The following is a 23,249-nucleotide window of genomic DNA, read 5'->3' as shown; positions in this document are numbered from 1 at the left end:
TGCTTGGCCTCGCAGACAACTGTGATGAATCATCTTTCCAGCAGGCCACCTGAGAAAAGCTAACCTCGCGAAATGGCACTACCAGTTATGGGCTATTGTTAGAATAGAAATGACATGTGCACAGGTGCGTGCATTTATGCTAAAAGAAGATGCATGTTACTTTAAGTCGTGGACAGGTTCTTGCGTTCTTAGTCTACGTCTGGAAGGCAAATGCAGCATTGACCCGTAACGAATTTTTTTAAACTCTTGCACACGTTCTTGCGAAATATTTGCGCATGCGCTGAGCTGCTGATAACAAGAACTTATTTCCTTTTTGTAAAGTTTCTTTCACACAGTAGTCATACTACGGGTAAACGGTTACTGGTTTCGCCATGCGCTGTGGTATAATTTTCTGTTCTTCAAACACTTCTCAGTTATTATGCAGAATATACGCCTTCAATTTGTAGTAAGAGAAAACAACGTCAGGGGCTTTTTTTCAAATACGTGACAATGGATAAAGTGTCTTGCTTGGTATTTATGTTTAGTTGACTTAATACATACTGTGAACACGAAGTCCATGCAAGGTGTATAATACAATATTAAGTCACAAGAAGTAAAAGAATGTCAATACAACAAAATGCTGCTAAAATACGACAACAATTCTGATACAAAAAGGAAACAATCGTGATTCAAGTCTCAAAAAGGCAAGTCATTCCAGTCATTAATGGTGCGTGGAATGAAAGAGTATTTAAATACGTTGGTTCGGGCCAAATAGGGGGATAGCGCATTTTGTGGATGTTGGCGAGTAGGCCTTGTTACTAGTGGACTTGCACGCAATTCCAGGTCCAACTCCAACAAGTCCACTCCAAAAAATTCAATTAGGGTTCTTGTATTGAAAATAAAAATTGCAAGCAGTTCTATTTTGTTTGTGTTCCGACTTATTACACAGAAATTGATGAATATTGCAAAATTTAAAAATATCTACAGTACCAAGGTTTAAACAAGGTATTGCAGCAATAAATTAAGATATCAGTATAGTGTGAACTGAACCTCTGAAGGCGTTCAAAGCAGGCAAACTTGAAGTACTAGTACCACACTGACGTGTCATTGGTTTGTGAGTAGCAGCAACGTGACAATTTCACGAAAGGTGCTAATTCATATATAATATTCGTCAGCTTCAAATGTTCTAAGCGATGAAGTTTAGATAACTGTGATGTCTGTTTTAGTGCACAGTTTCGAATTGGTAAACTTCATGCTTCAATTTTTTTAAACATCGATTATAGCTCTTTTTGAAAAAGATACGGTGGCCCTATATCAAAATTTCGCTTCCCAATATTTGCTAGACCTTCACTCCATCTGCAAAGGCAACACATCTCGTTGAAGTCGTTTCACTGTTTTGTCTCATGAGAGTACTTGTATGTTTCCCATCTATTTGAATAAGGAAATCGGAAGTTGGCGCCGAACTTGAGCTTCGAGTCAATTTGCACGCGCATGGTTGGCGTCCAAGTCCATGTCCCAGCAACGGCTTCATCTGAGTAACGGATACGAATCTCAAAGGCTATGATCTTGCGGCTTGTACGCGCCGGTTGTAACTTTGAAGCCGGAAAACTTGTCATGGTCGCAATATCTTAGACATCATCTGCTGCCTACAGTAACATATATTACGTACCCGCCTTGTATGCAGAAGTCTACTATGACGCTGCGACATGGCATTAGGCTTATCTCATGCTGGAATACCAGCGTGGCAGTGCTTATGCTCATGTCTTTTGTGTCCCCGTGTCAGCGTCTACCACGGTTCATTGTTCGTAACTTATAACGCCCATGTCTACACATTTTGTGCCTTCACTAAGCATCTAGACTAGGAAAACTCACTGACCAATAATGAAGCGTAATCACCAGTACTAATTAAATGCCTAACGACGTATTCGGCTCTTGGTCGCATGAATGTGTACACCTTGTTCAACTTCAACGATGCCATTACGGACTTGCACAGGTCTGAAGCATTCAACAAGGGTTCCCGCGGAAGGAAGCTTGTGATACCATGCTGCAATGCTAGCATACCTAAGTGTTCGTTCATGCCATTTGTTCACCTGTCTCAACGCTCTTACCGCTCAAGTCGTAAAACTAAATTTCCATAGCACGTGGCTCTATATAACGTTTGAGTAATTAGCCTCTGTGTTAAGTTCAACCAGTTCACTCACCGATAATCAAGGCTGTCCTCCAGAAGCTGAGACTCCTGGCCACTGCCACATGGTCCCGGCTGCAAACCCATGGTGTCGGGCATGTACGTACAGTCAGACCAGCGGTCGCCGTACATCATCGTCGAAACGGGACCTAGTTCCATCAAGGCTGCTTTTGTTGCTGCCTTATGCAGGACTTTCAAATTATTTCTTACGACCTGCGGTCTTTGGTTCTTTGGACCACAATACAGCAAATGTCCTAAATGCTTGTGGCCTTTGTCCAATATTTATTCTTCTTTGCAGCTGCTGGTGAGAAGTTTTGTATACTTATGGCAGTACGCTGATGCGCTGCCCACTGCGACTGTCGATTGTAACCTTGGTGAGAAGAACTCTTCAGCCTTCAATTGCAAGTAGAAGGCACACTTCCTGAAAGGCTCACGAAGTTAAGGTTCAAAAATACATGCTTTATATGGCTCCCGATAGTTTCAAATTACATTGCTGTTGAGGAACAGTGTGTAGTCAATGCAGAAGAAGTTGTCGTTCTTGACGTTTTGTAGAAGTTGCTGTGCTCGATGATTGATGAAACTGACAGAAGGTGTCGCTCTCTGTTTAGCACACGCAGTGAGTATAAGTAGATGCTCAAGAAGTTGTGAATCTTCACGGAACTGGAGTAGTGGTCGGTTTGAAATGCTCTACACTTTGATGTGCTCCTACATGGGCACGACGAACACAGGTGGTAAAAATCGGTAGGCTCTGACGAACATGGTGCTACAGGCTCTGAACTCACAGTTGAATGTTTTTGATGATAAGGTTTGTCTTGCTTCCGGGCTGCCACTTTTTTTCAACCCGAGGCACGAAAAGTCCTGAAATGCAGCTTCCTGCGATCGCGCTCTGTTCCGAGAGCTCAATCACCGCGGCTCCCTTATGAACATGCAGAGTGCACACGTTGGCGAAGTGGATGATTCAAGCACAGCACATGTGACGTCACTCACAGAAACGTTGCTTTAACGTAGGTTCCAACTGAGTACGCTGCCAAAATAACGCGGTACCTCTTGACCTATTGGCCCGCAACACATGTAGGAGGAATATTCAGTGTAATACACGCCAACAATTTTCAAAAAGCACCCTCAAGTGCTTATACTTTTTATTCAAGCACTGATAGTCTATCGGTTAGATATACAGTCACCATGACACGTGGCACATGGGATGCTATCAGCACACTGTTGTCAGGCTTGGTCCACTCAAATATCTCCGCCGTATCTAAGTTGGCACATCAGCGATGGACCTTTGTTCAGGCTTAATGATACGCAGGATTAAAAGGGCGCCAACCTTCCTTTCGTTGATCAGGCAAGGCACCAGAACGAAAAAGCAGCCCGGAGCGACAAAATTGGTCCCGGCAGCACAATCTCACAAACTTCGCTCGTCACTACAGCTTCTGCAGAGGGCTCAAGATCCAAGGATATTCACGGGTTGTACCTATATGAGACTTCTCCAGACGCGGTTGATATTCCACATGGGTACTTGAAGGAGTTTTTCAAGCGCAGACAAAGAAACACTTTGGTGTTAGACTTGGAAGTGCAGGAGTGCGTCACGCTAAGTTCGTTGATCAGCTCTAAGTGTTGTTCATAATCCTTGACGGCCACATAGAGTGAAGAATGTCTTCTGTGGATTGGGAACTGAAAAGCGGCTGCACGCTGTCGAAGGCACGGGGTTGAGCTCCGGAGCTTTACACTCTTAAACACGCGGCACGGGGTTTCAATTCGAAGTTCCGCTTCAACAAGGACGAACGGTTAAACGACCACGATACGAAGAGCACTTGCGGAGTGTCCCCGACGACGATGGCGAAGCATCGCCGCCCTTTCCAGAAGGGTCCAGGACAGGGTTGCGGGATGCCTCGGATTCCAGCACAAGCGGCCAGACGCGCTACTACCTCCGTTCGTCGGGGACCCAGGGTTGGCAAGCGAGCGGCTTTGGAGCACCGCCGAACGGTCACTGGGGTCGCGGCTGTGCGCGCACATCTCCCGGAGGCAACCGATAGTGTCGCCGCCACAGAGACGACGTCGGCCATGGCGACAATCTCGGTTCTTGCCCGCACAGAGCCTAGTACTCCCCCTCCCCCCTCCCGCATCACTTCTCCCACCCACACCCGTCGGGCTTATCTTATCTCGCGTGTCCCCCTGCCTATCACCTGAGCCGTACGGCCCCGAGCTTCCTGCGGGCAAGCAGCGGCTCCCGAAGAGCAATACGTATTGCTCGTTATCCATGGCGGGGAGGGTGGCCCGAATGGACGTTGGACGGGCGGCCATCGCTGCCATGCTCTGGCGCGGATGGCGGATAGCTTGTGATCGGTAACTTGTGTCACACCTAAAATACAGGGCGCCGATGGCTGGTATGACCATGTTGCATCATAGGCGGAACTTAAAACAGTGAAATTTTAGGATGGAGAACAATGCCTAATGGGATCACAGTGCCAACCGCGCAATATACAAAGGCGTGATTCGTACATTTTGCTCTTTTCCGCGATTAAGTTCCTAAATACGTTGTAGCACAAGAAATTCTCAAAAACGCAGATGTAACAGACGTTCATTCTGGCAGTGTACGAAAACCAATACCCTTCATATAGAAGTGTCGTCACATGAACCACTTTTGCTTGGCACGACCATAATCAAATGCACCAACTAATCTTAAAGCGATAGGGGTCTAGAGAACTTCCTGCAGCTTTGATGGTCTGTAACAGGTAATATCATCACGTTTTCCTTGCACAACTCACCAGGAAACGCGCGATTGGCTCCTGCTCAGCACTAGGCGCAAAACAGACGACTTGCGAACCGGATTGTCATCGAGCTTATTGAGTCACTTTATGCAATCCTGGATGCCACTCGAGGCTTCCCTTCAAACGAACCTTCTAAGTATGTTTATTCACTCCTTTGCAGATATGCCCCGATGTACCAGTGAATCAACGTTTAAGTGGGTTAGGAATAAATTGTGCTAATAAACAGAGCACAGAGCACACGACGCTATAGTTACGGTTTTGGTGACCTTAACGTTAAAGAATTTCGCTCAAAGCTACTGGAGCCTCTTATGCGGCAGAAGAGTAAAATTTTGTGTCCCTTTGTGCATACGTGGCTTGAGAGAGTAAAGGGTTTAGGACAGGCAAGGAGGTCAACCAAAGTAGCCCGGTTAGCTACTGGCCACAGTGAAACCGTAAAACGGGAGTAAAAATGAGTAGAAGGAGAAAAGAAAGGTTCACAATGGGCGTGACAAGCAGATTCACAAGGATCCATTGTTCTGTTAGCCATAAGACGTCTTACAGGCCGATGGATCTCGGGAAACACAGCAGCACTTTCCTGGTTTTTGCATCACCAGTGCACGTGACCCAGTTCCCAGGGATTTATGTTCTATAAAAGGCCGGCCATTTTGTTTTCATAATGTGGTTCAAATGGCGATCCATTGACCCTCGTATGATTGCCAGTCACACAAAAGCTGATTTAGAAATAGTGCTACGAAGAGGGCATGCAGAACACGATTACCATACGCCGCGGGACGGGGGTCTTCTGTGTTTTCTACATCCTGTTCATTAACGCTGTTTGCCAACAGAGCATTCCTATCGTGGTAGCTCTGTATAGCTGCGCTTGAAACTCGCACCTTGGTGTGGAGGGTCGGGGGTGAGGGTTTGGCGCAGATGTTAATCGACTGACACAGTGAGCGCCAAGTTGAAACTATTTGTCAACCATGGCCCGCAAAGAAACGCTAAACATGCTTCATTTGAACTAAACAAAAATTACTGATTAAAAATGTTCCAACATCCGATTTGGTTGCTCTCCTCAAAAAGAGGCGTTTAGTATTTAGTTTTGTTCTCCATAGATGGTGTGACGAGAGAAGACCCCATCGCTGCTCACCAAACATTGTGTCCAAATTATGAACATAATTAGATGTTTTAACCACAGTAGTAGCTCAGTGGGGGTAAGGCATTGGCATCCAAACTGAGCTTGAGATCACCGGGTTTCATTTCGGCCACGGCAGCCATATTTCGATTGAGGCGAAATGCAAAAGCGACCGTGTAATTACGTATATGTGCACGTTAAGATACCCAGACGCTCAAAATTAATCCTGCGTCCCCCACTATGGTGTGCCTCAGAATCAGATAGTGATTTCAGCACATAAAACCCCAGAATTTAATTTTAATAATGGGGAAGTCTATAGTCTATAGTCTATAGTCTATAGGAACTCTATAGCATTAACGAGAGAGTGGCAGGTCTTGTTGTGAAACTTAATAAGAGGTACAAAATGAAGATTGTACAGGTCTACGCCCCTACATCCAGTCACGATGACCAGGAAGTCGAAAGCTTCTATGAAGACGTGGAATCGGCGATGGGTAGAGTGAAAACTAAATACACTATACTAATGGGCGACTTTAATGCCAAGGTAGGCAAGAAGCAGGCTGGAGACAAGGCAGTGGGGGAATATGGCATAGGCACTAGGAATAGCAGGGGGGAGTTATTAGTAGAGTTTGCGGAACAGAATAATATGAGGATAATGAATACCTTCTTCTGCAAGCGGGATAGCCGAAAGTGGACGTGGAGGAGCCCGAAGGGCGAGACTAGAAATGAAATAGACTTCATACTCTGCGCTAACCCTGGCATCATACAAGATGTGGACGTGCTCGGCAAGGCGCGCTGCAGTGACCACAGGATAGTAAGAACTCGAATTAGCCTAGACCTGAGGAGGGAACGGAAGAAACTGGTACATAAGAAGCCGATTAATGAGTTAGCGGTAAGAGGGAAAATAGAGGAATTCCAGATCAAGCTACAGGACAGGTATTCGGCTTTAACTCAGGAAGAGGACTTTAGTGTTGAAGCAATGAACGACAATCTTGTGGGCATCATTAAGGAGTGTGCAATGGAAGTCGGTGATAACTCCGTTAAGCAGGATACCTGCAAACTATCGCAGGAGACGAAAGATCTGATCAAGAAACGCCAATGTATGAAAGCATCTAACCCTACAGCTAGAATAGAACTGGCAGAACTTTCGAAGTTAATCAACAAGCGTAAGATAGCTGACATAAGGAAGTATAATATGGATAGAATTGAACATGCTCTCAGGAACGGAGGAAGCCTAAAAACAGTGAAAAAGAAACCAGGAATTGGTAAGAATCAGATGCATGCGTTAAGAGACAAAGCCGGCAATATCATTACTAATATGGATGAGATAGTTCAAGTGGCTGAGGAGTTCTATAGAGATTTATACAGTACCAGTGGCAACCACGACGATAATGGAAGAGAAAATAGCCTAGACGAATTCGAAATCCCAAAGGTAACGCCGGAAGAAGTAAAGAAAGCCGTGGGAGATGTGCAAAGGGGGAAGGCAGCTGGGGAGGATCAGGTAACAGCAGATTTGTTGAAGGATGGTGGACAGATTGTTCTAGAGAAACTGGCCACCCTGTATACGCAATGCCTCATGACCTCGAGTGTACCGGAATCTTGGAAGAACGCTAACATAATCCTAATCCATAAGAAAGGGGACGCCAAAGACTTGAAAAATTATAGGCCGATCAGCTTACTGTCCATTGCGTACAAACTATTTACTAAGGTAATCGCAAATAGAATCAGGAGCACCTTAGACTTCTATCAAGCAAAGGACCAGGCAGGATTCCGTAAAGGCTACTCAACAATAGATCATATTCACACTATCAATCAGGTGATAGAGAAATGTGCGGAATATAACCAACCCTTATATATAGCTTTCATTGATTACGAAAAAGCGTTTGATTCTGTCGAAACCTCAGCAGTCATGGAGGCATTACGGAATCAAGGTGTAGACGAACCGTATGTAAAAATACTGAAAGATATCTATAGCGGCTCCACAGCCACCGTAGTCCTCCATAAAGCAAGCAACAAAATCCCAATAAAGAAAGGCGTCAGGCAGGGAGATACGATATCTCCAATGCTATTCACAGCGTGTTTACAGGAGGTATTCAGAGACCTGGATTGGGAAGAATTGGGGATAAAAGTTAATGGAGAATACCTTAGTAACTTGCGATTCGCTGATGATATTGCCTTGCTTAGTAACTCAGGGGACCAATTGCAATGCATGCTCACTGACCTGGAGAGGCAAAGCAGAAGAATGGGTCTAAAAATTAATCTGCAGAAAACTAAAGTAATGCTTAACAGTCTCGGAAGAGAACAGCAATTTACAATAGGCAGCGAGGCACTGGAAGTCGTAAGGGAATACATCTACTTAGGGCAGGTAGTGACGGCGGATCCGGATCATGAGACGGAAATAATCAGAAGAATAAGAATGGGCTGGGGTGCATTTGGCAGGCATTCTCAGATCATGAACAGCAGAGGTTGCCATTATCCCTCAAGAGAAAAGTATATAATAGCTGTGTCTTACCAGTACTCACTTACGGGGCAGAAACCTGGAGGCTTACGAAAAGGGTTCTACTCAAATTAAGGACGACGCAACGAGCTATGCAAAGAAGAATGATAGGCGTAACGTTAAGGGATAAGAGAAGAGCAGATTGGGTGAGGGAACAAACGCGAGTTAATGACATCTTAGTTGAAATCAAGAAAAAGAAATGGGCATGGGCAGGACATGTAATGAGGAGGGAAGATAACCGGTGGTCATTAAGGGTTACGGACTGGATTCCAAGGGAAGGGAAGCGTAGCAGGGGGCGGCAGAAAGTTAGGTGGGCGGATGAGATTAAGAAGTTTGCAGGCACGGCATGGCCACAATTAGTACATGACCGGGGTTGTTGGAGAAGTATGGGAGAGGCCTTTGCCCTGCAGTGGGCGTGACCAGGCTGATGATGATGGTGATGAATGGGGAAGTCATGTCTGTGTCAAGATACCGGAAACTATGTATTTTATACCATTCACTTATGTGCTGTGACATGCAGCTTCTATGTGTCGCTCAACGCACACAAATGAAATCAGTTTGACAGCACCTGTGGTGTGTATTTTACCGTTCTTGTGTCCCAGCTTGTCATATGGTGCAGCACAAAAAATGTAGGCCCCAAATAACAAGTAAAGTTTTGACGATTCACATGCAGCAATGGACATGACTCATTTTCAACATTCTCTTAATACGCACAATTTGTTTCGTTGCACAATTATGCACCGACCATCCCAAATTGTCAATCTGCTGCCACATAAAAGTTACCAGTATCTCAGTAGAATCCCTTCAGCTTGAGTCGCAGATACCGCATCTACTGCTCCGTACCTTCAGGACGTGTCTGCAATGAAAAGCGCTGATAAATACGGCAATGCTCCACTTTACTGAACCTACTCTTTTGCAACGAACGCCATCTATGATTCACAAGCAGCGCTATAGCAAGAAATCAATACCGACAACTCCCAAAGCCCCACCCGAATCTCGCCTAAAGTGTTTAAATCACGACCGAGAAATAAACGCGCGTGTCCGGGAACATTCCACGAATTCCACATGCTTCTAGCGGCAAAAAAAAGAAGAAAGACGCCGCCGAAGAGGCAGGAAGGACAGCGCGCAGAAAAGTCAGCGCGCAGAAAGGTCAGCAGCAATTTCACGCAGCGTTTAAGCTGCCCAACAAGCTTCGATAAGTGTTACCCCCTTGGCATCAAAATATATTGCGAAACACTTACAGTAGAAGCAAACAATTCTCAGTTGGCTAAAGGTTTGCGCACGACCAAAAAAAGAAGGAAGAATCTTCAGTGGAAGGGTCTAAAGACGTTGTGAAGCGCAGGAAAAGAGCTACGACATCTCGCTAACCATATCCATCACCCCCTTGGTCTCTGCACGAAGAGGGGCTCAACTCGCAGGTGCGCGTCTCGAGGGAACTGAGCAAAGTGTCCCACAAAAGGTGGTCGCATTCTTGACTCCTTTCGAATTATTCTTCTTTCTCCGCGCGCACACGCGAGTGCCGAAGAGACGTTTATGTTCGCCAGGTCTCTGGCGCAAGAAGGATGAAAAGAGCGGGAGTCAGTCAGCGGCGGTCAGCGACTCCTCCTGCCCCACCGACCCCCACATCTTACCCTTCATCTTTGTCTAGGCCGAAAAAGAAGACCGCGCGTACGCGATCTCGAGGAATCCACCGGGTGCCTCTGGATGCCGGGAGCGCCTCTGCAAATTGGTGAAGAATAGGAGAACGTTAACGTTGTCGAGAAAGGCAATGGGGTGTGAAAAGATCCGAGGTGAAAAGCTGGAAAGGTATGGTCGAGACCCGGAGAAGGGCAGATAAATTCCGTTGGCCGCACGTGCGGAATTCCAGCGCGGGGGAGCGGAGTGGGGGGAGGGGTGCTGGCTGGAGGTTAAGGGTGGTAGGACGAGAGCCCACAGCGCACGTACACAGGGAATGTCCACAGACTTCCGTGGTCTGCTGAAGGGGGCGGGCGACGTTCACAAGGACCATAGCGGCAGCAGTCGGGAGCGGATAACAACCGGATCAGTTTACAGCGTTTCTATTCGAACCGGCAAAAATCTACGCAGGAAGCAAAGGAGCGAGAGAGCTTGGACGTTGAAGCACGAAAACCATACCGCTTGAACCGAGTGGAGGGGGGGAAAAGTCAGCCCCGATGGCCGGTGGGATGGCTTTCTGCTGGGACCCGGGCCATCGTCGACTCGCGCATGTGTGCCGACCAGGATCGATGACCACAAAGCGGGCCGGTCGGTAGGCCATCCGGTAGATTCGGACAATGGCCAAGCGACGAAGAGCGTGGCGAAGGGGGAACGGGGCCAAAAGAAGAAAGTTTGCCGCTCTTTACGGGAGCTTCTTCGGGGACCCCTCAGCTGTTTGGGCCTGCTCTCCTACCTGCGAGGCGTTTGCTTCCCAGCTTGATGCTTACGGTGGATGCCAGCAGGTCTTGACGAAGAAGAAGAATTGTATTGGTGTCTGTTCCCCCTGTTTGCCCAGTGGACCCCCTTCCTCTTTTTCTACTCTCTCCGACCAGGTTTGGCTTCGTTCTTAACGGTGCCATAAAAAGGGTGGTAGTTACAAGGTTGGTGAGAGGACAGCAGTGAGGGAGAGTGGATTCTGAGGGGCTGTCCATGCTAGTCGCAGGGGGTGGTGAGGGGGGGGGGGGTACATTCTGCCAGACTGCTTGACGTCGCTCCGGTTATGCCAGACTGCTTGACGACGGAGCTGGTACTCCTTCTCTCCTCAGTGAGGAAAACGGGAGGGAATCCCGAATGTTTGCTGTGCTGGAGAGGGGGCAAACTTCGTTCGTTTGGAAAAGAAAACGCCGTCCTCTAGAGAGAACGAGAGGGAGAAAGGGAAAGAGAGAAAGCGGAGAGTCAAAGATTCAAAGAGCCCCCTGGCGTTCAGGGCCGAACGGCATCTTCTAGTCCCGTCAGCTGCAGCAGGCCGATCGGGGAGAGCTTGTATTTGCATGGGACCTTTTTGTCGCGGAGGGGTGAGGTCTTTTCGACGGCCGGCGATACCTGCGGCGAGCAACACAGGAGGGCTCACACCGAGCCGTTGCCGATACCTTTTGTTTGGTGTTGCCATTTCTCTTTTCTTTTCTTTTTTATTGGATACGTCTTGCGGGACCCCCGCATCTGTCCTCGCTTCGCCATACCCCGTCCCCTAATTTGTCAGTGACTGAATGCGACAGTGAGAAGAGGAGAGAACAGCGCAGAGGTCATCAGTCACGGGGAAATACGAGGCACGGGACACCGTCACGTGACCCTTCAGCGGTAGAAATTGGCAGCGTTATCAGCTGTCCAGTTCCCATTGTGCGCATGTACATCCTTGAGAGACAGGATATACTATTGTGAAATCGTATCGAAGGATACTGTCTCACTGTCGATCGCGGAAAGGTGAACAAAAGGACATTTCTCAAAGATCGAGCGCTTTGTCGTGCTTACGCTGTTAGCAAATAGGGTGCCTAATGTTATCCTTATACGGCGGTTTGATTCCCGCATATTTGCTGATGCAAGAGTAATATAACTGATGACTACTAACGTCATATATTAAGAATATTTAAAACCAATGTGCTCATTGAAAAGGAAAGAAGAATTTGAGGTGTTCATGTTTGTTAATGGTTACGAGCAGCGCGAAAGACCAGGACGTAGAACAAAAAAAAAGAACAGCAGGAAACAGCAGGAAGGAAGAGGAAAACAAACCGCGAGCATAACAAACGCGTGAGTGTCTGGGAAACCTCTGATACGGACACCACGGACATCGGACCGTGACCCACTACAAAATTGATTCGTGTATCACAAACCTCTCGCGTGCCTAGCCTTTTTCTGTTGAAAAAGAATGCTATTTCGCTTTCTCTAAAGGAAGCTGATGATTTGCTAACACGCATGATATCTTTTTTCTTTATGTGTTATGCCTCAACATGCACGGGCGTCCACCGATTTTCGCGCTGTAGAAGCATGGACGCATCTTTGGAAACACGGCCCCGAAGAGTGCAGGAAAAGGAGAGCGAGTACGATCGCAAGCAAGAGGCAGCCATTCCGCATTTTTAGTGCACCGTCTGATTGCTCGAAGAAACGAAAACATCGCCAGGAATCGCAATAACGTGAACGCAGTGTTTTCGTGAGGCCGTAAACTGGGAACGATTTGATGATCAGTGAGAGCCCACCAGCTGCACGGCTGAACGAGATGTTTGCAAAATAAAAAAGAAAAGAAAGCATCACATGCAGTTTGTTCCTGCAAAAGTATGGTGTGATGACCCTTCTATCGATATTCTGTGGTGGAGTATACGCAGGCGACACTGGGAGGTGCATAAATACATAAATAATGGAGCGCCACAGCTCAAATTGAAAGGCGCAGCGCGTTCTGACTTGGTCTTGTGATGCGAGAGCTGTGGTCGCGCGATGGTTTTCAGAGACGCTTCCAGGATTTTGCAGCACGAAAGTCACGAGGGCGCGCGAGCTGCTTGAGGCATACCGAGAGTTCGAGTACAAAGAGTGTTCAAAGAGTGTTCAAAGTGTTCAAAGTGTTCAGAGTGTTCAGAGTGTTCAAAGAGTGTACAAAGAGAGTACAAAGTACAAAGAGAGTTCACGTGCACCAGCGAGTCATCAGCATCGCATTTAGAGACAACGCGATTTTTCTAGAAAAAAGAAAGGCTGCATGCGCGAGCTTCGTAATGGGACTCAGTTTTGAAGTATTGTGAAACGATTTTATGACCGTTGGTGTGTTACGCTCTTAGTTTGTTTTCCTTTTTTTTCTTGGCATGTGAAGCTGGGCTTACGGGTTTTATGTTCGTGTTTAAACAAGCGTGGTTCCTGCATAATGTTCAGCGCTCGTCTCGTTTGATTTCCTTCTTTGTCCTCGTCATTGAAAATGCGCATGCTGCAGCCTTAACGTTCAAGCACCCAACAAATTCTCAAGTATTGGACATGAAAGTCTTGCAGCAAAATGATGCCGTAGAAAACGGCAACTCATTAGCCATAACACGCATTCTGACCTTTATTTTGTTAGTTTGCATTCCCACATGGTACAGGTTATGGCACTTGTTCAATCTTCCAGATAATGTTGGGGCAAGAGAGTTTTATTATCTAATGGATACTGCAGGTGCTTGCCCTAGCGATGCCCTTGAGATTACTCCAGGGCATCGAGGCTTACTCCAGGGCATTACACGCTTTGGGATTTAATCTATAGGCTCCGTTTCATACTTGGCTGGGGAAGCTGCGCATTAAATTAGGTCATGCTCCGTGTGTTTGTGTGTCTGTGTGTGTGACTGTGCTTTCGTGTGTAAGTGCATGCAGGCTATAATTATAGCAATAAAACACTTTGCTGGGCTAGTTAGTGCATGACTTTTTTTACCAGAATTACAATGAGGCATCAGATCAGGCACGACAGGAGCGACATCTACAAGCGCACAAGCAAGCTAATCAGCGTGTTTTATTGAGCTGTCTTTTGTGCACTGTAATTCAATGTCTACACTACACACTGCTGACATTTTCTTGCAATAAAGGAGAAAGAAAGGAAGAGCATATCGGGATCAAGTGATGTGGACCATCGGTTCTGAAATAATGTACTTGATTGAATACCTTGCCTGGCAAAATGGCTGAAAACAACTCATTAGCAGCTGTACAACAAAATTTGTTGAATTTTACGGATTCAAACTTTCTTTTCCTTTATTACCGAGCTGACGCAAGACACCGAATTACGTTTTCTTTGCGAGTCGCAGCCTCTGGAAAATGGGCTCCACGGCGTTGTACTCGATGTACGAAAAGGATAATAGATAACAAGGGTGATGCGTGAAATTTCCCACTCATACAAAGGACGTAGAAACACACCGCAGGCATGCTACACAAGCACAAAGCTGCTAAAAGGCAACTACACAGTCTGTGGTTTACGCGAGTGTTCCCGAGGGAGGGCTAGAAGTGTTTTGGTCGAGAAGGCTGGTAGCTAACATTTTGAAATGAGCAGTACAAACTCGTTTCTTTATGGGAAAGGAAGAAACGACAAGAAAGAAGGGAGGTACACACACACTGTACCCAAATGGGTATTGGCAGGGCAAATGGGGCTCCATTCAACGCGAGAGTGACAGCTTAGGGGCATCATGCCTTCGCTCTGTTCCGTTGGTTTTTTTGTTTTTTTTGTTTTTTTTTTGTGGTGAAAATGGAAAAGCAGTACGCCACGTGTAGATATAGCATGCGACCAAGGCTGTGTCGTCATCACACTCACGTAACGCTGGTGCGTTGCGGACACACAAATAATTGTAAATAGCCCTAACTACATACGTGACGACGAGGCACTTATACGTGGGTTGCTATGACAACCGGGGGAACTGCGGGCTAACTAAAACTTAAAAAATGTACGTGCCTAATTATTAGAAAAGTCATTCTAAAGAAATCAATGTAAGGTTCAAGCGAGTATTTCTAACGCCCATCTCGCTCACACAGCATGGGCTTTTATTCTCGTCATCGCCGGTACAAATGTAACAGTTATGAGCGCAAGGTCACATGTGCTTTGTTGATTAAGCCGTGCTCTATTTATGTGCAGTCGGCGCTACTCACATGCCGCGTAAATTCAAGCTCGTACTGCCAACGAACATAACAGCTTACACATCACTTACATCACTTCTCTTTCTTTCTTTTTTCTGTTCATGCTGGTAAACAGCCCAGCAAAGTCACATTTCTTGGTTGAAAGTATTTGAACATCTAGTTGACTGTTTACTGTGTCGTTTTGGCGTTTTAGCTGAAAATGGGCAACACTGTGCGCAGCAGGTCGTGTAAAAACAACCACCCCCGAATTTTCGTATTTGCGACGGCAGCCGGCATGACGTTCTTACGCTTGAGATGATATTAGAGTCTGGTTTAGAAGAGGCTGCGCCCGACAAATCGCAGTTTCAGGTTATACAGAACTGTTCGTATCTTATGACGTCACAATAGCTCCTCAGCATGTTACGTGAATTATTTCTGTCAGAAGTGTCAGTGAAACATTCCCAAACCTTGTAGCGACAAGTGCCCGAACCCAGCGGGTGCTGTGCACACAATTGTGTGGACGCCTCGCATTGGGCGCTCACGGGAATACTACAAATGAAGCTGTGCGGGGGGACGTGGGCTGGACTAGTTTTGAAGTGAGGGAAGCTGGCAGTAAAATTGATTATGAAGAATGACTGAGGAATATGGAAGAAAGTAAATGGGCTGGGAGAGTGTCGAAGTATTTGTACAGGAAAAACACTGATTCACAGGGGAGGAAAAGAACTAGGAAGCTTACCAGCAACTATGCGCCCTGTTGGGTGGGCAACACAGCAACAAAGAACGTCAAGCGGAAAGTCAGAAAGGCCGAAATAATATCATGGGTGGCGGCAATGGAATAGAAACCTGCCATGACTAACCCCTTAAGAGGAAAAAACTAAATCAGGATAGAAACAATTTATGATAACTCAAAGGGAAGCTCATTACTTTTCGAAGTAAGATCGGGATGCTTAAGAACACGCACCTATAAAGCGAGATATAAGAAGGCAGAAGAAGTATGTGCTTGCTTCGGTGAAGCTAGGGAAACGATGGAGCATGTTTTATTAGAATGTGAAGGCGTCAGCCCAGCGGTCGATTTAGGCACCACTTGCCTTCTTGAAGAACTTGGGTTCAGCGAGAGCAGTGGAAAAGTAAACATGTCCGCAATAGAGTCTGCACCAAGAAAAAAAATATCACAATTCTGTAACCTACATATTTCACAGCAGTCCAAGCGTACAAATGGAAAACGTGAGCTCACTGTCGACGTGAAAATGCTACATTGTTTAGGAGGGTGTCCCAAAACGCCTGCTCACAATATAGTCGTACACTTTAGAGAACTGCATAATACATCAATTTTGTCGACTTTAGGTGTCTCGATAGGAGCACTTTACAGAACTGCTGACTTAGAGAGCTGTAAACTTAACTCTTCAGTTGTTTTTAAGGGAAGCTTTACTTTGTTAACCTTCCCAGCTTCTCATCAAATTGGTTGCTGGGTGCTGCCGTGTACTGCTGCTGTCAAAAAATAATTACATACTCCATTGTGTGACTGCACCTCTGTTCCCCAGCACAGCAACCCCGCGGTTCTAACCATTAGGCCACGATCACTCGTTTATTTATATGGCATATTTGTTCAAACGCGTTAACATCGTACGCGAGTATACGCAGGCAACAGGCAATTCAGGTGATTTTAGAAATAACCAACAAAAAAAAAACGCAATTTCTATGCGTAGTAACCAATTAAAAAAAACGAGCCTAGTTTCCCCTAAAAGGAAGTCAAGGACGAGCAACTCATCTACCGAGTTAAAAATTGCCCGACAATTACGATACTCACTAGTGCGAAATTTGGGCGCAGCTCTATATGTGTTTTCATTTTGCGATATATTGGCCGGCGCGGACAATCTATATCTCGTGCGGCGCGTTGCAAAGGAAGCGAAGTGCGGCGCAACTGCCTCCCTAATCTGGAGATCTGCAGCGCGTGGGTGACGCGTGGGCTCGATTCAGACCTCCCGGACAGCGCACGCTACTATGGCGCCGTATTGTAGCCATTGTCGCCGCACTGCGCTATTTTCACTCTTGCTCCATACTCTCCTCCGCTTTCCTATTTAGGCACCACTAAATCCTCTGAAACCTTACCACACCAACGAGCTTTGAGAGAGAGCCTTGGCCAGCTCCGACCTCGAGGATCAGCAGCGGCTGATCGCGAGGGCCCAGGACGGGGCCCGAGCTCAAAGGAATGAGAACACCTTTGCAGAGTCACTTTCATATATAATGATGTTTATTCTCTCTCTCTCTCTCTGTCTCTCCGAGCTCAAAGGAATGACGACCCCTCTGCAAAGCGACATTCATATAATCATGATGTTTACTCTCTCTCTGTCTCTCTCGAAGAAACGCTAAGACGGCGGCTTGGAGTAATGGGTATGTGCCATTATTTCCTGGATATGAATACTGGGTACGGGCCACAGTGCTTGTCTCCAGCGAACAACTTTGATGCCAACTTCGGTCATGGGGTATGTGCCATTAGGTGCGTGCCACTCTTCGATGAACGTCCTTGACTCCAATTTGGGTAACTACAGGCATGTGCCGCTGTACAATGACTGGAAAAGATCTGTTAAGTTTCTATAATGCTGAACGAAATCGAGCTCACATCCCAACGGTTCCTCAAGCACAGCAACCTGACGCGCATTAGCAGGCCGTGCCACAAGTGTACTGGGCATGTGTCGCTTTTTCACTTGAACCTTCCGCCAACTTGGGGTCGCCGAGTATGTGCCACTGAGAGTTCGGCAAGCCGGGGAACAGTTCCCAGCGCTCGAAAGGCACCGGTGTGCCACGCTTCTCGTCTTTGAGGCCACGCCCGCTCTTCTCGGCAGTACCAGAAGATGTCGCAGCGTGCCCAGAAATACGCGCGAGAGAGCAGCTCGGTCGCACGAATGGCGCGTTTCTCAGCGTTGGCAATGCACCGGCGCGCCGCGAATTTTGGAGGCCACGCACAGGCTTCGCGGCGGCGACGCTAGATGGCACCGAGCTTTTTTAGGGAAGCGCGAGGGAGGAGCTCAGCTGCAGTACACCTCTTATACGCAACTAGTTGCTGCGGTGACAGTACGTTGTGTCACTTTATTGATTCAATGCTAACACACTACCGCCGAAAGTCATCGCAAGATGGGTGTTGACGCATTTTTTTCTTCAATATTATTTGTAACACGCCCTAAAACAATATTGCATTTTTTTAACTGATAAAAAAATATTCTGTATCCTGACCGGTAGATTGCAAGCGTTGCAATGCACGAAAACATTCTTGTATAAATTGCACACAAATACGTTACCTGTTAAACCCTGGCTACCAAGAAAATGTATTGTTACGTCTCCTGTAAACCCCGCTATTAATTTACAATCTCACGTATACTTCTATTGTGCTTATTAGTTCTTTTAGACAATCGACGCGTGTCCAACAATCCGTATTAATAGATTTTCGTACATTGATCAATAGTATATATTTAAATGTTTATACGGTCAGTGTAATTTATCACTTATATTTAAAAGGAAGGTATTTCATCAGATTAAGCGCAGTATATTTTAATAAATACAATACTATCCACTCTGATACATAAGACATGGAGTTACTGAGATACAGCTGGGCTGAGTAGAATGTGAATCTTTTTTTTATTTTTGTCGTACTGACACTGATTCATCAAGTTATCTTACGCCGTACGTTGGGAGTAAGCCGGAAGCAATATCTTCGACATGTGGCTGATATTTGTGTAAATGAACATGTGCCACTTGGGAGTCACTTATATGAAAACTTGCGATCGGTTTAGTGCAAAGCAAACGATCAGGCATACAAATACGCACGGGAATAAGTGCTCGTATATCTGGTATCTCTGTGTGAGGTCCCTGCTTCACACTAAACTGTTGTAAGTGATCATGCTCCAACTACTCCAACTATATACAAGTTTCATGTTCTGCTCGTGCATATATAATTTTTTTTCAGGTGAATTTCGGCCAATGAAGATAAGCTTTTTATTGATATCCAAAAATGAGTAAGCATGCCCGATACGCATGTTCGTCATGCGAGTATTTTGCTGCTTTTTGCGGTCGTTTGCTCGTTTGTTTGGTTGGTTGCACGCATTTTCTTCTTTTTTGTGCTGAACTCATTTTCCCCGTACCTATGATGTGCCATCGCACACACTTTATCACATCAATGCTCCTTTGAGTAAGCTAGAAATAAGACAACTGTACCACAAGTGAATGAGCAAACAACAAAGTAAATAAACGACCAGTAGAAAAATATTTACGCAACTATATATTGTATAATGAAGCGATTAAGTAAACTAGCCAATAAGCAATTAGCCGAGTACATATCGAGTTTGCAGATAAGCGAGCAAACAGATAAGCTAATTTGTAAGTGTGTAAATAGCGATGTCAAGCAAGCAGCTGGGTAAGTAGGCAAGCAAATATGTTTGACAAGTAAGTGTACAAACAAGTACGGCACGTACAGTACATAAATGCACAGTTTGTACACATTATGACGATGCGTAAATGCGTTACAAACGTTTGCACTTCAGCTGGCATCGTACATACGTTAAAATCACTGAGAACTCTCCGTCAAATTGAAGTGTGCAGTCGGCGCGGATTTTTTCGGCAGCGACTTTTCATCGCTACTCAGCCTACACGTTAGTATTTTCTTTGTTCCTTCCCGATACGAGATCCGTCCAGAGATTTCGACACACACTGCCCAGCTGGATACCCAGTGTTGCCGCGCACAAGCGGTCACCCGTGCACTTATGGTGTCCAGCGTGAAAAGCGTTCGCACCCTGACCTGAATATAAATGACGGCCCGATCGGGGACAATGATGGATACGTCGTCGTGACGAAGGAAAACAGAAGAAAGAAAAAAAAACACTATATTCATGCACTCAATCCCAACTGAGAACGGGACCAATAAAGGCGGATAAAAGCGCGCAAAACGGCTCCGACAAACACTGGACTGTTGGTGTCAGGGGGGACCGAGCAGGCTGGTTTGGTCGCGTGTGCACATAGGGTGAACGGGAGGGGGGAGCCGAAAAGGAGCGGGGGAGGGGGAGAGGGCGTGCGTCAGGAGCTCGGGCTTGTCTGAGGTCTCCTCTATAGGCTTGTCAGCGCGTGGGTGCCTCACATGCGGTGGTTTTGGGCCCGACAGGCATCGCGGCGTTCTGGCTCGCAATTGGTACGGCAAACACCAGAGTTTTCCTACCAGACCGGGCAGAAACGGAACGGGAGACAGAGGAAAGATTTGCCGAAGCGGCAGCATAGTTCCGACGACGACAGCTCGGACCCTGTCCAGTTTGACCGTTGTCCGCGAACGGTGCGACCACTACCGTACACGTTCGAATATAAGCAGATTTCGCTTGTTCCTCAGAAGGGGGTGATATGACCGCTCGAAGGTCTGCTTAGTCTGGAGGATATGTCCAACCACTACCGTACACGTTCGAATATAAGCCGATTTCCCTTGTTCTTCAGAAGGGGGTGATATGACCGCTCGAAGGTCTGCTTAGCCTGGAGGATATAGCACACACCGTGAAGCACACTTCTCTCGCGTGGTCTGTGTATCCTTGACGCTGGCGCAAAGGTGGAGTGTAATCGATCATGAAATGCGCACCGAATATTATTTACATGTCCTTGTTCAGAACAATGTACATCGCAGCAGGTCACCGCCATTCGCCAAGTGCGATGCACAGTCGTGCTATAGGATTGATTAATATGCGAAGATTGCCAGTCACGCTTACTGTAACATCCGAAGGGAGAACAGTAAATGGTAACATCGCGCTTCAACGTCCACCATAAAAAAGAAATTATGGGGTTTTACGTGCCGAAACCACGATATGATTACGAGGCACGCCGAGGTGGGGGCGACTCTGGATTAATTTCGACCACCTGTGGTTATTTAATGTGCACCTAAATGTAAGCACACGGGTGCTTTTGCGATTCGCGCCCATGGAAATGCGGCCGCCGTGGCCGAGATTCGATCCCTCGACCTCGTGCTTAGCAGCGCAGCACCAAAATCACTAAGCAACCACGGCGGGTGACGGACATCATGCAAATGTCAACAATAAAATAATTACCGCTCCACAACCATCTGGTCATGGCCTGTTGCAGACACGTCAAGATTGGTTTGTGACGTGAAACTATTCCCGTGTGTCCGAGACACACGAGCTAATCATGAGGAAATAGCTTTTAAACGCTCAACAGGGCTGCTGATAGATTTTGCACCTTGGCCGAGATTAGCATTTCAGTACAAAGGAATGCATAGCCTGTAATTATCTGCGCGTTGTGTGTGTCTGTTTAACAAAGATACGTTTATCTCTTGTTTCTGCATATGGCAGTCTAACGATATCTGCATTGCCTTCTGAATACGTGTTTAGTCATAGTTTCCAACTTTTACGTAATTTTTCTGCACTGTTTCTGTTCGGTGTGTAACCGAGATAATAAGCCCGACCATGTGCTATACTGCCGTTTACAGAGCCCGTTAACACCGGAGACGTATACGCGACAGCTGCAGCAGCAGCGACATCTTGGGACGTTTCGCACAAGAATTGTTCGGGAAAGTGTTTGCCTAGCAGAAATTTCGTAGTCGAAAAAAGACAAAAATAAGTACGGCTATATACGTCGATGATACTGCTATGAAGGAGCTTTTCAACCGAGTAGGACGCAGTCGGCAAATGCAATAATAGGTGTGTATGCATGTGCGTGCGTGCGTGCGTGTACGTGTGTGTGCCTGAACTTAGTGTGATGGACAGTGGCCTAACGAGGAACACCTCGCTTCAGGCTGGAGCCAGTGCTTCGACGACAGGGCTTGTCTGCCTCCGGGTGCTCCTGACGTAAGCAAATCCCCTCTTCGAGACAGAATGCCGATGTAAAAGAAAGAACAGCACCACATGAGAGCTGCGATTAAAATTTAGTCGTTCGTCTTAGCGCTGGGTTTCATTTGTTACCGTCAATCCAATCCAACTGTAGCCCAACTTGTAGCCTTAAGTCCGAACAGTCGTTCCATCCTGATGCATCCCTCGTTCGACTATTGTCGATCCTTCAGGCCTCCATCGTTTTGTAAAATCCTTTCTCATCTGTTTTTTTTTTCTTTTTTCTTTTACTAAATGCCACAATATGGTGGTGTACGTCCAGCTTGAGCGATTTAATTTCAGTCTGTTCCTCGAAACCCTGGATGCTTAAATGGCAACACGTCCTATCCTACCGAAAGCACCCATAATCACAATAACTGCCACATGCAATGATGCAACAAAGAGAAAGAAGGCAGATAGCTTGACTTGCGCTTGCGAGCTCTAACCTGCTTGTCGTATGACTATTGTAACTTAGCCTAAATGACAAACTTGCTCAAGGACCCCAAAACAAAACGGACACGAGCGGGGCGCCAATGACAACTGTTATTTGTAGGTATTCGCAGATTGGGTGAGGGAACAAACACGAGTTACTGATATCTCAGTTGAAATCAAGAAAAAGAAATGGGCATGGGCTGGACATGTAATGAGGAGGGAAGATAACTTATGGTCATTAAGGGTTGCGGACTGGATTCCAAGGGAAGGGAAGCGTAGCAGAGGGTGGCAGAAAGTTAGGTGGGCGGATGAGATTAAGAAGTTTGCAGGGACAACATGGCCACAATTAGTACATGACTGGGGTAGTTGGAGAAGTATGGGAGAGGCCTTTGCCCTGCAGTGGGCGTAATCAGGCTGATGACGACGACGACGATGATGATGATTATTATTATTATTATTATTAGTAGTAGTAGTAGTAGTAGTAATAGTAGTAGTAGTAGTACGCCACCCAACGATATTTGTACTACGCGTAACTCGGTGCGCATGTCCACCATGACCTCATCGCATTGGAGGGCAAACAACTACAACATTAAGTTCTTCCATGTCAGAAGGAGGCTTGCATTATGTCGTACTCAGAAAGAGAAAGATACTTTATTTTACAGCGCAGCTGTATGTGGCTGGTCGATTCGTCCATCCGTCCGTCCGTCCCTCTGCCGGTCGCTTGTACGCCAAAAACTCCTCCTGTGCAACCGCATGGGTGCGCGCAAAAAAAAGAAGAGAAAGAGGGGCGCACGATTGATAGTTAGGACGGCGATAGCGACGTCATTGCTCTCCGTCGCTGCCAAGCGCGCCCTCAACAGTTTCTCTCCGGCTCCGAAATGGATAGGCCACGCGTCAC

The 23,249-nt window shown here is 46.5% G+C and overlaps 1 protein-coding gene across 2 annotated transcripts in view; it reads right to left on the bottom strand.

The window, feature by feature from the left end:
- The window catches only part of LOC135920967 (homeobox protein Nkx-2.2-like), a 151,966-nt gene that overhangs the window by 93,078 nt on the left and 35,639 nt on the right, over window positions 1–23,249 (bottom strand). The window contains exon 1 of one of the 2 annotated variants that reach the window (XM_065455254.1): window positions 2,181–4,234. The exons of the other annotated variant lie outside the window; for it this stretch is intronic. Coding sequence (XP_065311326.1) covers window positions 2,181–2,323 — 143 coding nt within the window. The 5' untranslated portion in view covers window positions 2,324–4,234. Of the gene's footprint in view, window positions 1–2,180; window positions 4,235–23,249 lie in introns of those variants that run through there. 2 annotated transcript variants of the gene reach the window in all.

The sequence above is a fragment of the Dermacentor albipictus genome, chromosome 7 (assembly GCF_038994185.2).
Source record: "Dermacentor albipictus isolate Rhodes 1998 colony chromosome 7, USDA_Dalb.pri_finalv2, whole genome shotgun sequence".
NCBI lineage: Eukaryota > Metazoa > Arthropoda > Arachnida > Ixodida > Ixodidae > Dermacentor > Dermacentor albipictus.
This window is presented reverse-complemented; position numbering and strand designations above follow the sequence as displayed.